The sequence below is a fragment of the Suillus paluster genome, assembly GCF_016628075.1.
Source record: "Suillus paluster strain FC165 chromosome Unknown EDB91scaffold_426, whole genome shotgun sequence".
Lineage (NCBI taxonomy): Eukaryota > Fungi > Basidiomycota > Agaricomycetes > Boletales > Suillaceae > Suillus > Suillus paluster.
The window spans coordinates 1-16757 of NW_024537986.1; the positions used below are offsets into that span (position 1 = coordinate 1).

Consider the following 16757-nt stretch of genomic DNA (forward strand, 5'->3'; position numbering starts at 1 on the left):
GTACGAAGGGGAAGTGGTCTTTCTCGTCACGGTATTGCATGATCTCATCTTCTTCTAACGGGGCAGGCGAGCCAAAAGACTTGATGCTCCATGTGTCCACTAGCCTGAGTACTTCTCGAGCGTCACTGTCATTTTGAAGTGCGTGAAGACGAAGAATAAGACGACGTGCTCGTCCGATTCTTGCAACGTCGTCATGTCGAGGTTGGAATATGTGCCGGACAGTGCGCTTGTATGGGATAGTAGTTGTGATGTGCCTAAATAATATGTCTTTGCAAATACAGCGAAATAACAGACAAGTGGATGACACAGCAAGAAGATCTTCGACCGCCAGGAAACTCCAGCAATGCTGCCAAAGCTCCAAGGGAAGAGACTGCGCATAAGGCTTGGACTCTTGCAAAGTTCCAAAGACTGACCCATCTGGTACTACTCTTCTAGGTAAGTCAATTATTGAGCTGTAGTAGTACTTACTGAGCGCGGGTTTAGCCTTAAGCTAAAGGTCAAGTTGAAGCTGCAAGTTTATACTAATTTTGACAAGTACTTTATATGATGTCATCGACCAGTCGCGACGCGAGATAGGGTTCTCACCTCTACCTTTCTTCTCCTCCGCACAAACGAATCGCTGCAATTATCCCCCAGACTTGTTCTAGAAAATGCAGAAACCACAGCGTGATATCCCTAAAGTTTTGTCAGCTCTGACCACCCGCAATCCCGCCGATTTGCAGGACACTGTAACCAGATTCTACACGCACGACGCCTCTTTGCGCCACCCTCTCAGCATCGTGAGCATGGAACAAACTCAAAGGAGAAGATTATCGTGTGTATGAGTGGTATCGCATCGTCAGCCCCGACGCTACCAGTAACGTGAATTCAGCGTGTTGGTTTACCAAACAATATCGTTCCTCCGTCCAAAGCTGACTATATGCGCCTTAACAATAATAGCATACGACATTAAAAGTAAAGTTCTTATCGCTGATGTCACACGGCACTCCGGTGTTAGATTCAGCCCGTTCAAGGTAGCCCCGTCTCGGTGAGTGGATACGCGTTAGTGGCCTACAGTCGTGATATTGACGCGAATGCCAACTACGCATCCGTCAGCCACATGATCCGTCTTGAACTCCAGGAGCATGATGGGCTATACTATATCCTATCAGAAGAAGACCTCGTCCACTCCACGGTCTGTCCATTTGTTGAAAATATTATTTAGGATTTTGGATTGATCGTCGACGGTAGGACTTGATGAATTCACTTCTGCCGCCTCTGGCTCCACTCGTCCAGCTCGTGCTTATCTTCTTCGCGTTTATGGCGGTTGCGGGTTCGAAGGTGTGGTTCTCCAGCTTGCTCCTGTCGGAGAAGCTCTTCGGCATGGGGAGCGATACCCAGAGAGGCAAAACGAAACCGGGCTCAAAGAAGTTCACGCAAGCTGAAGACCAAGAGACGGAAGGGAAGTCTATGCAAAACGGCTCGTCCGGAGGTAAAGCCAAAAAGTGAACACTTGCGCAGCACACTTCAGTTGGGTCTCGAGTCCATCAGTTTCATAATCATTTGCAGCCGTACTTCATACACGATCAGGACACTGTACTTTATCACCAATTGTATTTTTGACGCAGTCATGATAGGGGAATCCTTCTCTCACTTTGTGCTACGTGAATATTTCCATCAGTTAAGTCAAATACTGGTTGACTCCCGCACGCACAATGGAAGGTTTGGAGTTGGAGCCTGCGGTCTCGACTCACGAGACCTTGCAACTTCCAAACCACCTGTCGACCGATCATCCGAAACGCCCATGCACAGACATTTAGACACCGCTGAGGCAGATCAAACCAGAGGTGTGCTAAACGGACTAGCGGGGGGTAAGGAGGGCAACCATATCCTAGAACATCACACACAGGGAGTTGAGTAGTAAATAATATTAAGGTGGGTGAAAGATATCCTCTTGGCGAGCCACATCAAGAAAAACCTCCCGTGAAATAGGGAAGTTTAGATCTAAGTTGGCTAATTAGCGATAATCTTGTATAATTAGACGGTTTAGCAGATTAGGACTCTTTACTTGCCTTTCCCTTTGCCATAATTTTGACTAGCTTTCTGCTAATTATTCGAAGGTTAGAACTAGCGTAGTCAAGATTTTCGCCCTCTTGTTTAATCCCTTACTTCCAACTGATATACGAGAAAAAATGGAAATTTATTCAAGTGTATACCGATGACACATGTGCAGCAAAGGATACAAATACAGGCCGCCACGCGCAACAAAGGTGTGCGAGTGATGGCATCCAGCTCCAATGTACATAGCCACTTCCTCTGGCTAGGACATTGGACGTTTAGTGGCATTATCAGGACATGCGATGACACACGGAACTTGACTATAAAACGGAGGGAAGGGTAAGCACGCCTGGATTGATTGCACAATATACCTGCATGAATGTGTTTATTTCTCTGAAACTCCCCACGGACAGGTAACAATCGATACGTCAGACGAGGGCACGACACGCTGATGATGCTGGGTGCTGACGGTGTGTTGTGAGAGCCTGAGTAGTGGGGAGCCAGGACGTGAGAATGTCCTGCAAAGTCCAGACGCACGCACGCATGAGGGCGGTAAGAGCCTGTTGGAAAGTGAAGGAATCGGACGGTATGGAGAGGTCTGCGTTCAGCGTGGCAATGAAGATCAAGACTCATATGTTGAGGGTGTGCTGGACAAAGTACTAGTGGCGGCAGAGTGCTGTTTGTATCCATGTCAAAGGTGAGTTCAATTGAATGCACATACTCACCTTCTGAATGGTCTAACATCACCTCCTTGCCCTCAACTAAGTCCCAGCACCTTCCTCGAAGTCAACGGTAGGAGGCATTGGGAGAAAGGCACGATTCGTCTTGGGGAGCAAGAAAGCGCCAGGGGAGTAGAATAGAGACGAGAACGCCACACGATTACGAGGAGGTAAATCCACGCATAGTCCAGACTCAAGGCGTGATAGACTAGGCTAGCGCTAGAGAGGGACCTGCAGACGCGGAAGCGATGGGAGGAGTATACATGGCCTGCAGCAGGGCAGGTACTCAGTACTCAATGAGGTAGTGGTTACAGGACATGTCAGTTCGAAGTTCAAACTGAAAATTATGTGAGTGTACAAACATGTGCAAATGTTTGACTTGTGGTGTTTTATCTGAGAGAGAGAGAGAAATTCTATATTTATATACCGCAACAAACAAAGTGAGCTGTTAAGACGCGGTGCCCTGTTAGGGCTGTGCTGGGGAGTGTTGTAACAGGGTGAGGGATGTAGGTATAGTACGAATAGCCAAGCGGTCCGCGTTTGATGAGTTTTGGTGTGCGTGTGGGCTCGTTTGGTGTCCAGGCTTAGTATAATATGATACACTTTCTCTCCTTCCTCCTCCTTCTGATCTCTCCTCGTCTCCTCCTTCCCTCGTCACTTCCTTCTTTGCCCTTACTCAGGCTTCTGTCCCTCTCCTTTCTTCCCAGTCTCCTTCTCGTTCCAGTGCGACCTTCTTGAATGCGCTGGATTCTTGAATAAACTTCGCTAGTGCCTTTATGCCCTTCTCCGTACCCAAAATTTCGTTGAGTATGATGTTGTGTGATACCTCACGCAGATGGATGCGTTGTCGCGCAAATAGTGGGCAGTCACGTATGATATGTTCTCGTGTTTGACGTGGTTCTCCACATGGGCAGAGGGTGGGTTCGGTTGGAACGAATGCAGCGTAGTATTCTCCCATGAATCCGTGTCCTGTGCGGCATTGTATAAGACGGCCGTATACTTCTCGAGGAGTGTGAGTGAAATGTTGGCGGGGTTTGAGCGTTGGTGGGAGTCGATTTGCGAGAGCGAAGCGTCCAGTCTGTGCTGCCACGTCTCTATTCCAACTCTCTGTCCATTTCTGCAAGATCCCTTCCTTGTTTCTTCGGCGCGCATTTGCATAGGTCGAGTGGTACGAGTCGTTACGTCCAGTGGCTTCTTTTGCAAGCTCGTCGGCACGTTCGTTGCCGATGATGTTGTGATGTCCTGGGATCCATGCAATTTGGACATGATGGAGGGGGGATGTGGTTAGGTAGTCTTCGATCGAGCGTCTGATCTGTAATGCAATGTATTGTGAGGGTCCGGGTGCAGCTGCATATGCAGCCTGCACCACAGAGTTGTTATCGACGTAGAAATGTAAATGGGTCACCTGGGAATTTTGCGCAAAGCTGATAGCTCGCGATATTGCTCGAAGGAGCGCTACCATCTCTGCATCATACACCTCTGCTTTGGGACCCATTCCTTCCTGACCCCAGAAGACTTCTCTTCCTCTGTGATAGCCGGCCCATCCTGCTCCAGCTCTTTCCTCCTCTCTGACTGATTGTTTCGATCCGTCTGAGTGAAACGAGAAGGTGCGTGTCCTCCGTTCGTAGATTACGAGCGGTTTGTATGTGCGCTTTGGCGGCTTCTTTCTTGTCCTCCTCTTTGCTTGTCCGAGATCGTTAGGCGGCCGCGGTACGTTTCCTTCGTGTTTGCCCAAGGTGGCAGCGCAAATATGTTGATGCGTTCCGCGTTCGGGGATGCTCGTTTTGACAGACGGGTGAGTCTGGTCATTTTGGTGGTTTGCGGCTGCGAGGACGGTATTTGTCGGTGGGAAGAGCGGGTGGGGGGTCAGCGAGGTTAAATTGTCGCCAGGGTTGATCAAGTCTCTGTAGGATTGGGTTGAACGAGGGGAGTTTGAGTAGTCGAGTGGCGGCGTTATCGTTTGCGTGTTCGAGGAAGAGGTTGATGGGGGGGATTGATGTCTCTATTTCTAGGGCCTTTATTGGGGTGGTTCGGAAAGCGGCACAGATATGTCTAAGGGATTTGTTTTGGACGCGGGTAAGCATGTTTGCATGGGTTTTCACGCCCGTCCACCAAACGGGGCTTGCGTATGTCATTACACTGCGGACACAAGCCGAGTATACAGTTCTCAATAGTGATTGCGAGAGACCTCTTACCGTATTTGCAAGCATTTGTAGTCCTTGGGCGATATTTTCCGCTTTGCCTGCCAGTTCACATACATTCCTGCGAAAAGAGAGTTTAGAGTCGAAATATATACCAAGCCATTTGATACAGTCACGGGGTTAATTGTCACCTGTCCTTCGTCACTAGGCAGCAGGATAGGTGGTCGATCCGGTGCACGACGCCATGTGAAATGGATGAGCTCAGATTTGTCAATTTCCGCCATCAGTCCAGCTTCGCGAAGCCAATTGTTCACAAAAATGAACTCCTCCCGGAGTATTGCGACATTTTCTCCAAGGATGGAGAGGAGACATATAAGTTTCCATCATCGATGTAGCATGCTAATGTGGTCTGTGGCTTTGTCCGGGCGTAATTCACGAGCTCGAGTTTTCACATTGTAGGCTTCGTTTAGTGGGCTTGTGCAGATAATCGAAAAAAGCATTTGAGAGATGTGCAAAGGATACTGCAACGGCTGATGAACGTGTATGTCCAAAGCTGTGGGGCTGGTGAGTTTATTCAATCGCCAGATAGAGATTTGGTTATGAGCGGTCTTCTTGCTGTTGTTTGCAGCAAAAAGACCGCACATAACCAAATCAAACGTGCGTACTCGGGAGCTCAAGCGATGTCAAGGACCAGATGAGATTCCGGACCTTGAAACTTCAGCAGAAAACCAACGAGGTAGCCCTGCTCAAACGAACATAGGGACGGCTTTTGCAGGTCCCAGTGGTGCACCATACGATCGCGCGACCCCGACAAAAGCGCATGTATGTTCCAAGCGAGAGCACTGATGCGTTGCGTGTTACATGTGATGCTCGTAGAGTACTTATGAGCAACGTAGATGTGCATTCTACCTGAGAGCGTTCCAATACCAAGCATCGTGCCTTATTAAAGAGTCGAATCAAGTAGAATAAAAAGGAAATAACCACACACCTCCTGTACCCACGACACCGATGCATTGTACTTACCATATACACATAGCTCCCTAGCCCCACGCCGACATCCGTCCTGTTACAGACCAAATGAAAATTGTCTGCCAAGTCTAGGTCATCAAGTACTACGCGGTAGGGCGTCCTGCAAACACTGCGTAGCTCGACTCCAAGAATTGATGGGACTGTTGCAACCTAAAACACTTGTTACAACTAACGACACGACGAGGGAGAGTGAGAAGAGGCAAAAGCCTTCCTTTCCCCCCAATCGTCGATCAAACATGCCAATGACGCAGTAAAGCCATGATGTCGAGGAGGCGTACGGAGCGCGTGCCACGGCCCACTGAGGTCGGCCGCTCGCCCAATTAGACTTATATAAAAAATATTAAACTCAATTAAACATATTAAGCTTACGTCAGCCTCAACCTCTGAGTGGAAACACAATCCGTAAAGTACACCATTTAGGTCTGACGTCGCTGGTATACGTAGTCTACCACATCCTCCACGTCAAACGGAGCAATGGCGACGACGACAGTGGCCCAAGTTGTTGTAGAGGAAGGCAAGCTCCTCAGCGAGTCCCTCAGCACTGTCAAAATACAGGTCGGCCAGATGAAGAGGCATTTGGTGAGTTCCTGCGCAGCAAGACATTGAAGTCTGCACGTCATAATTCACTAACAATATTATACTCAACTCGGTTCACGAAACAGGATAACGATGATATCATGGACGCGCTGAAAAGTGCTAGCTTGATGCTGGCCGAACTTCGGACGTCATCCTTATCCCCAAAGCAACTACGAACTCTGTGCGCACGAACAATCCCTTCCTCTTAATTCTTCTCCGAACTTAATTTTTGGGTATAGATATGGCAGTTTTTGACGCTCTGCGACACCTCTCCAACTATCTTTACGACGCTCACACCCAGTCACGGCATCATCTCGCAGACCTCTACGAACTTGTTCAATATGCCGGCAACATCGTACCCCGATTATACCTTATGATCACCGTCGGAGCTGTCTACATGTCTATTTCAGACGCTCCGGTCAAGGAAATCATGAAAGATATGATGGAAATGTCTCGCGGCTCTTGCACCCCATACGAGGCCTGTTCTTGAGGCACTATCTGAGTGGACAGACGAGAGACCATTTGCCTATCGGCGCTGATACAGGGTGCGTTTCTATTTCATCTTACCTCGAATGCTCATGCTCACAGTATTCCAGACCTATCGGAAACCTTGAAGATTCTATTTCGTTCGTGCTGACTAACTTCATCGAGATGAACAAGCTTTGGGTACGCCTCCAACATCAAGGCCATTCCAGAGATCGCGAAAAGCGCGAGATGGAACGACGCGACCTCCGTATCCTCGTCGGCACGAACCTCGTCCGCCTCTCCCAACTCGACGGCGTTGACCTCGAGATGTACCAGACCAGCATTCTCCCCGCAATCCTAGAACAAGTCGTCAACTGCAAAGATGTGATCGCACAAGAATATTTGATGGAGGTTGTCATTCAGGTACAGTCACCCATTCCCAATTCCTATCATATCACAGAAGACTAACGGCCATCAAAAGGTATTTACAGACGAGTTCCATTTACATACACTCGGTCCGTTCCTTTCTGCTACAGCCCAACTTCACCCAAAGGTGAACATCAAACTTATTGTTATTGCGCTCATCGACCGGCTTGCTGCGTACGCTGCTCGTGAGGCTGAGAGTGAAGATCCTGAAGAGACGAAACGCCAGGAAGAGGCTGCTGCTCGCAGACTTGCGGAAAAGGTCAAAGTCCAGAAGGCTCGAGCGCGCGAGAATGGTGGTGCAACAGCTGCACCACCTCCGGCAGAGGAAGCATGGGATAGCGCTGTTGCTGATGCGGAGAAGCAGATGGCTCAGATGGAAGTTGGTGGAGCGACGACGAATGGCGTTTCGACGGAGGAGATGAATGGTGGCAAGGAGAAGGAAGGATTGCCCGTCCGGAAGTTCAGGGGCGTTCCGGAAAATGTCCAATTATTCGAGGTGTTCTGGAAGCAAGTAGTCGAGCTTATCAAAGTGAGTTTTCAATGTATGATACTATGCGGGGTTCTCACCCATCTTCTGTAGGCACGGCCGGACTTGTCGATACAGGACATTACCGCTCTGCTTGTATCCCTCACCAACCTATCGTTAAGTTGTTATCCTGACAGGTTAGAATACGTCGACCAAATCCTTGGCTTTGCGCATGACAAAATCAAGGAGTTCTCAGAAAGGCATGTTACACGTCTTCATGACCGCCTCGTACACTAATCAAACTCTTCAGCCCCGACCTCCATGCACCGCAGACAGCTGCAAACCTCGCAGCTCTCCTGGTCGCACCTATAAATTCCTACCAATCCGTCCTCACGCTCCTGGCCATTCCCCACTACGTTCCTCTACTCTCCCAGCAATTATTCTCGACCCGACGATCGATCGCCCACTCAGTTATCTCGAGCGTACTCAAAACGAAACGATCATCGAGGCGCAGGACGATGTCGACGGGGTCCTGGAGCTTTGTCATGTCTTGATCAAGGATCAAGGCGATTCCGTTGCACAACAGAGCAGTGCTGCTGGTGCAAAGGAAGTCAGGAGGCAGGGCCCTTATCATACGGAGAGGGAGGATCTAGCAGAGGAACAAGGCTGGGTTGCAAGAATGGTGCATCTGTTCCGTGCGGACTCGCTGGATATTCAATTCGAAGTGCGAAATTTTGTCTGTATCGGTGTTTCCTAGACTAATGTTGTCCTGCGCAGCTGTTACAAACGGCTCGGAAACATCTCGAAGCTGGCGGCGTATGCGCTACACGTTCCCTGCGCTCATCACCTCCAGTATCAAGTTGTGTAGACGGTATAAAAACTGTGAACATCTGGTATTGCTGTTTTATCATTTTTGTATTCCGCTGCTCACCGTCTGCAGGAGGAGGGCTGGCAAGACAAGGTCAACACGATACTCAAATTCGTTCGACAATGCACCTCCATCCTTGCCACCCAAGTCGATGCCCCAGCACTCGCGCTGAGGCTATTCCTCCTTGCAGCACAGATCGCATCTGAATGTGGTTCCGGATTCGAGGATCTTGCCTACGATTTCTACGTGCAAGCGTTCTCTGTTTACGAAGACAGTATTTCGGAAAGCAGAGCTCAGCTTGCTGCTATCACCCTTATTATCGGCACCCTTCAAGGCGCGAGGGTGTTTAATATCGATGGGTATGATACGTTAATAACGAAGGCTGCTTTGCATGGTGCAAGGCTGTTGAAGAAGCAACATCAGGCTACAGCGGTGCATGCCGCTAGCCATCTGTGGTGGCAAGAGGCTGTGGAAGATGAGGGCGAAGGCGAGGCGGATGGACCTGCTGTGAAGGAGTCTGAGAAGGCTGCTTTACCCCCTAGGGAGGATGGTGAAGGTGTTAAGGCCGTTCGTAGCTCTCAACTTTCACTGAAATACGGTCGCTGATTGACTGTCTAGTATCCGCATCAGGACAGTAAACGTGTACTGGAATGCCTTCAGAAGTCGTTGCGCATAGCAAACTCTGCCACAGAGGAGATAGTCACAGTTCAGCTTTATTGCGACACCCTTGATCAATATTTGTATTATTTCGACCGGGGCGCGCCTGCAGTGAGTACTCGTCCTGGTTTAGTAGCAACAATAATATATTCACCTTCGTATCAGATTGCACCTAAGTTTATAGTTTCGCTCGTCGAACTCATCGCCTCCTCCATCGACACAATTACTTCGCCCTCGTCATCCTCGTCATATCTCCACCCTTCACAAAGAATAGAAGGTGTCGCGACACCCGACATGATCACTCGACACTTCCGCAATACCCTTGCCTACATCCACGGGAAGAAAACGGCGGAGAACCCAGGTCAATGGGACGAAGTCGAGGTTGTTGGCGCATTCCTCAAGATGGACATCACGCGGTAGCGTGATCGTGCGTTCGTTTATACGACGCGGTACTTATCTTAATGCCAGGTTGAAGATTGGATCATTCGCGTGCTCTGTTCTAACTTGCTGTTGTTGTCGTTTTAGCTACTATGTACTTGTGACAACTTCTTCTGGTGCCATTAAAGCATCATGGTTTTGTATATAATACCTCACGATTTCCACCTTTATGCGGGCGCCTTTAAATCCCTGGTTAAATCTGCTTGGATTTGGAGGCTCCCAATCTGAATTTGTGAAAATGTCTTACGTAATACGATAATCTTTCTTTCCTTTGCACGCATACCGAACGCCGCACTCATGTCAAAACGCAAAAATCAGGCCGATCAAGAAGATCCCGACAGTGACTCGGAAGACGTATGATTCCATATGAGATTCTCCGTGATAATCTATAGTGACCAGCTCTCAGTAGACTCCGACGTTCATCGATGTAGATTTCGACTTTTTTAACGTCAACCCAACGATCGACTATCAATCAAGCGCCTCCTCGATCAGCTCTTTGGCGTAGACGCAGAGGGTCTTAGCACGCATGCTCTTGCGGACTTGGTGCTTTCACAGGCTGACGTAGGAACCACGATCAAGACTGATGGAGAGGAGCGATCCATATGCATTCTTGAGCGTTTTAAATATCGGCGTGCACAGCGTGAGTAGCATTTGTATTTTCTCTCGCATCTTCTGAGTTCAGGATCACTATTAGGACAATGTGTCGATAAAGTTGCTCGTAGAGTACATCCTGGCAAAATCGAAAGCGGACAATGCCTTTCATGGATCACTATCGACGATACTGCGTGATCCGCAGAGTCAAGTAGGACTCTTCTATGCGAAAGGCTTATCAACATGCCTGTGCCTGTGATACCACCCATGTATCGTATGCTCGTGGACGAGATCAAGGACGCAGTTGAAGAGGTGAGCCACCGATTTCTATGGAGTTCCTATATGAACCGTGGGCCTTATGATCGACCTCAGAACGAACCCTTCAATTTCACCCATTTGATTTTCATATCACGTGTATACAAGCTTACTCCCGATGAGGAGGAAGCGATGGCTATCGCCCAACAACAATCAGCCAAGGGGTCAAAAAGACAAAAATCCCAAAATCAAATGGGGCTACGAACGAGAGAAGCGCGGATGGGTATATCCGTTCCACCCGGAGGACGAAGAAATTCGAAAGGTCCCCCTCAATTGACGTGCTTTGAAATTGGTTTGACATGTTTTTCTAGTTTGCCTCCCATCATCTGATCTTTCCGTATTCAAATGCACAACCGCGTGATGCGAGTCGTTTGGATTAGATACGGCTGGACAGTTAATGCTTGTGCCAGCAGCGCGACTCGCGGAGCTGACAAGAGTACTCGGGGATGTGTTCCAGCCACATGGGAATACGTAGGCCAGCGGATTGTCGCCATTTTGTTTTTGCCATTATGCCATCGATCTTGAAACGTGGTTGGTTGTGAAGACATTTTGATCGATGAGACGGCACCCGTATCTATTGATTTGACTCCTCGAGTCAATGATTGGGTTTCGAGGGTTCAAATCAGAGTTCATCAGAATTCGACCACAAGATTACAACTCTTGGATGGAATTAGATGCGATGATGGCGTGTGCAAGTGCGGTGATTATCCGTGTTCCGATCAAGAAACATTCAGCACCATCGGAAAACAGAAACATTGATGGTCTTATTGTATGTGGACGGAAAAAAAATTGGACATTTTGCGAGCGGTGGCGAGGCTAGCGTGTTCCGCTATCTGTTATGCATAATCTTCCCCTTTGTACTCCCATTCATTTACCAGATTCCTTGCTGCTCCGACCCCGTTCACCCACCTGCTCCGAACCTGTTTGCTGTACTGCCTCCGATTTATCCTTCTCTTCACTCACATTGAGCAAGCTTTGACCACGGCTTGAACGTTTTTGATGAAATACTCTCATAGAATGCGCCTTGTTTCTCCTCGAACTTCTGACGAAGAATCAGGCCATGGCGCGCGAGCCGGAGCAGGACAGCTACAAATTGAAATGCTTGAAGTGGATCGGTGATGTTGTAATGTCGCACATTGCGTTCCATAATGTAGATTTTCTACACAACTGGTGAGTTGTCTCTATAACGGGGATTGAAGCAGCGTATACCTCGCCTTTCTTCCATGCCATTGTGACTGCACCACGTGGCCCATTGACAACTAGTCCAAAGACAGGCTCGTTGTGATGCCGAGCGCGGAAAGGAAGGTAATTGCAGAAACTAGGTAGGTCCTCATCTGATTTGTGGCTTGCAAGATCGTGGATGTGTCATTCTTCTTGTACTCAGAGAGCAGCACCGGGAGGAGTAGGTCTCTGGGCTCGGGCCAGGACATCTGCCCAGAAAATCATCTGTCGGTAGAGTGCCATCAGGATGGACGAGAAATAGATTATGCAATGGGTTCTGCTCGTGTTTTTCTTCTTGGATTCCGATACATGAGAGGGCACCTGAAGATGTCTATCGATACGGACTTGTGACTGGGACCAACGAGCTCTTTAGTCTGGGAGGAAGGTTCACTCTTGGCCAGTACGGAGTCATCCTTCTCCGCCTGTGAACCTCGAATTAGGATGAAAGTGTCGAGAAAGTTTTTTCGCTCTTTCTCTTTGCTATTACGTAGGCGTTGAAGCATCGCAGTAGTGGCCCCAGAACATGGGACAACAAGGACGGCATCACATTTGGCTGTCCGTGGTTCTATGCAGGAATGACCTGCAATCTTTGCAGGTGCATCACGACGGCCCGCGATATCGCCAAAAATTGAGCCGCTTGTGTGATCGCCGCAACAGCTTGCTTCACAATATCCAAGTCAGACTGGTCGGTGTTACGCACAGCACACTGGGCGGTACACAAAAAAAGGTAATCTGTAGTGAGAGACTTTGCGCGTTCTGCAAAGAACGTGTCATCAGCAGCAAGGTTGCGAGGGGAGTTCAAGTATCGCTCTAACCTACATGAATGGTTAGAATGGAAATGGCTGATATATAAACAACGCACAGGACATCCCGTTGACCGGGAACAGGTTGGAAGAAGTTGAGGAGTAAGGCATCCCACTCGTGGCGCCATTCAGTCTCGTTGGCGCCGTGTGATTTTGCTACACCATTACAATGGCGAGCGCCTTTTACGGCGTGCAACAACGCAGATAGCTGAACTGAAATGAACTCGACATCCGACGAAGGAATGTCGATTGCGCTCGACTGACTGATATGATTGGCGGCTTTGTCGAATAGTTCTGATCGGACATCCAATACCGAGCTATCAATTGTAGACTCCGAGAGCTGCGCACGACATACTGAGAATGTGCGTAAAAGCAATCCTGCGGACTCACTATGGGGTGCACCTCGTCCGACCAGGTAAATGCCGTCATTTCATCATAGGTTTTAACCATGTCATTAATCCCCGTTTCGTGCTGTAGTTCCCCGGGGAGTGGGATGCGACCTACAGTGAAGGCCATCCTTTCGAATAGCCAATTGGACATGGTTAAATCATCCACAAGGCCAGCATCGCTTTTGCGTGCGAGGCTGGCGGCGGGAAACAGTCAATGAACAGTAGTCGACCAAGAAGCAGGCTTCATACCTCGAGTTTGAGATTTGGCTAGGTGCTCGTGATGAAGTCGAAGAAGATCTCTTCTTGACGTCGTGTACTGGTTGGCGAGATAGACTGGATGACCTCTGCGAGGAGTCCTTCAAGGACGGTGGTCGCGATGACCTTCCTCTGTAGGCAAAATGAAATCACGTACAGGGTAATTACAACCTGGATTTACCGTTTCATCTCGCCAGTCCGTATGTCTCCTTGGGTAGCGGATGGGCACTAAGGCTTTGAGTTAGTTATGCATTGATAACAGTGTCACACGTCGGGTTATTGACCGGGTATTTGCGCCATCCACCTGTTCCTCCTCGATGATACTATGAAGGTCTTGAGGACTCATATTCTCACAAGGTACAAGCGCAGGATCCGAGAGCGGGGACGGGGTACAAGGAGTAGATGAAGATGATGCCTCGCTAATGGACGATTGAAATTCGGACTCGCCATTAATAAGAGAAACCCGCACCTAGAACTCGTCTGCACATGTACATTGTGGGTCCAAGACGCCACCCGTTCGTCCAGTCGTCCCCCAAACTGAGTTTCAAAGTCGGGTAAATCAGATCTCCAGTGCAACGGAGTCAGAGAATCGACTGCTTCTATCGATGTGGCACCCTTGATATCTTCAAAATGACTCCGCAACCCCAAAACGAACTGCGCGAGGCAGGTGGCAGAATTGGTGTCAGTAAAGTCAAAAACTCCCATCAAGGGATTTAAATGATCGTCCGCTGCTAAAGCGAGATGCGCTACAGGCTTCAGGAAGGGTCAACATGAAACTTATGGATTAATTGATTTCGGACTTGCCATGCGACCTTCCTCTGATGATCGGAGTCGAGCCACCCGAAGATAGCGTGGCAATCGTACCTGTGCTCGAACAGCACAGGCCGACCACGGGTTGAAGAATCCCCCACACATGTCTCTGGTAAAGAGCGCTGGAAAGCAGGGGCACGATATTACGGGCGTCGGCGACTAGTAAGACTGGCACCACTGCAGAAAGGCATCTGCCTCGACCTGGGAGCATATGCGCTTGCAAGGGCAGGTCGAGTGAGTCGAGTGAACCATTGCATGAGTCAGAGTCTGCGGAATACATCAGTTCTCTTCGTCTTCTTCGCTTCCTGAGCTGGTGCTATATCTGTCTGAATGAGTTCTAGGTGCAGAGAAGATTGCATGTGCAGCAAGAAGGGTCGCATGCCCGTCAATCAAATTTGACGGCTGACTTGCCACGTTCTGAGCTTGTGGCATAACGAATGGTGCATCTTCACTGGAGGGATATTGAAACGTTAGTTCAATGCGTCACGGATGTATGACTTACAGAATTAGAACTTCCGACGATAGCGTTCTTACCAACGCATGAAGAAGTTGAGACCAAAGGGGAATAGTAGACCTCTCGCCACCATAGCGAGGAAGCTCAGCAAGTGCGCTTAACCCTGCAGCTGTCGAATGAATCAAGCCCTGAAAATCCATTGCAGTAAATGAGCCCGGGGAAGGCGTTTCACGAGCCGAGAGTGACTCGGAGGGCTTCGGTGGCGACGCAAGACACTCCTCGCCGCCTGGCCGGTCTGCGCAATGCAACGGTGACAATAAGGAAGCGATGCCGCGCACTGGTTCTGGCCAGCCTGTAGGCTGCGTCACGTAGTGTAAAACCTCGCCGAAAGCCATTACGAGTAAAGTGGTGTAGACTGGCAAGGCACTTGGTGGTTAGATCATAGAATTGGGTGAGTTACAGTACATACGTACTTACTAGCTTCAGTTACAGTATGCAATGATCCATTGTCGATGAAATGATCACAGTTTTGTCACGTGCCACCGTGGAACAACAAACTTATTTATCGTCCACCAATCATCCACCAATTGCAATTGCAATTGAAGTTTCGGTCGACAGAACTGGAGCTTCTGACTTCGCTTGAGACGGTAGCTGATAAGACAGGTGACTTTCAACACAATGTCTCAAATGGTTAGAAGTAGCTTGCTGAGTCACTACTAATGTTGAGGATCACCCGAACAGACGGGGACTCAAATCACTGGTACGTTTTACCCTAGTGTAGCAGGTGAAACGGACAATTCACCTGCCCAGCCGATGATAGGATCCTCCTTGCTAATAGTGACTCGATTCATGAACTCAGGCCATACAGTGAGTCCCTCGGATGTTTCACTCAAGTTGAGTTTTAGAGTGCACTGGTGGGTAGTTTCCCCTAGACCATAACAGAAGGAAGACAGTCGTTCCTTCACCTGGTGGGTATTGACATGATATGTCAATGGACTCACATGCCTCTTTGTTCACGTTTCATGATACTTGAATGGTTTACTATGCGTTATCCTGTAGAACACGGTCGCGCCCGTCCTAGCCGATATATTCAGGGTGCAGTCATTACTTGTGCTGATGTACGACGAACTCTTATACAATCGTGACAGAGCATTACCCGCTTCGGACTGGCTGCCTCCTTGTGTTAGATGGTGTTTAAGTATCTGTTCTGTCTATCGAGGGGAGTGAAATTGTGACACTGGCACATTCTGTCCAGATGATACAAGATCGTGGGGCGTGAAATTCCTTAGGACAAAGATGGGAAAATACTTTTATTCATGAAGTAGAGGCACGTACTAAGTCTACGCTTGACGTGGAGGTGTAGCTCATTTGTAAGTACCTACAACGAATTTCACGCCTCGGATGCACTCTTTTCGACAACGGTGTGGCTAGGGATGAGGCTACAGCAACAACGACTGAAAAGAGTCAATATACAAGCCTTCCCAAGGCGACGGTGGAGTAGGGGTCCCACGGGCAAGCATAGGAGAAGATAGCCCAGCGGCTCATTCCGAGGCTAACACACGCACGCGCGGAGCAAGGCATCTCTCTGATCCGTAGTCCGAGTCCGACCACCCTGTCCAACGGATAAATCTGCTGCGCGTCAGCGGATATGACGAGCGGCAGGGAGGGCCAGGGGAATAGAACTCCGGCTCAGAAGCTGCAGGCAATGTGGAGCCGCGAGGGACAAGGTATACCGGACGAAGGAATACAATGCAGGAGCTACGACACATTAGCAAAAAACTCTGAGACGGAGGATCGTTTTGTAAACTTTCATGCCTGAAATAACCCTAAACCAGGAATGAACAGCAAGCGCAGCGATCATGACGCAACTTATATTGCGATTAACAAGGCATCAGCGAAGCAGGCAGCAACCAGAAGCAAATAATTACAAGCGCATAGAATGACAAGAACGAGCTCGAGGCAAATGACAAGCTAAGGGGCGCCAAAGATTGAATTATGATATTGTAAGTAGGACAAAGTGACGAAGGGAATTGACTGCTTCGGAGAGTGCGGATGAATACTGCGAGACATGCGAGATACAATGACTCATGCGAGAAC

At 49.0% G+C, this 16757-nt stretch overlaps 1 protein-coding gene across 1 annotated transcript; it reads left to right on the forward strand.

Moving 5' to 3' along the window:
• Positions 1-546: 546 nt before the first annotated feature.
• Positions 547-1619, forward strand: EDB91DRAFT_1183852 (uncharacterized protein). Its single transcript, XM_041320470.1, has 5 exons — positions 547-814; positions 843-874; positions 940-1027; positions 1096-1174; positions 1231-1619. Exons 1-5 carry the CDS (start codon positions 651-653, stop codon positions 1486-1488), a joined length of 621 nt encoding a protein of 206 aa, XP_041168523.1. The 5' UTR covers positions 547-650; the 3' UTR covers positions 1489-1619.
• The last annotated feature ends 15138 nt before the right edge of the window (positions 1620-16757 follow it).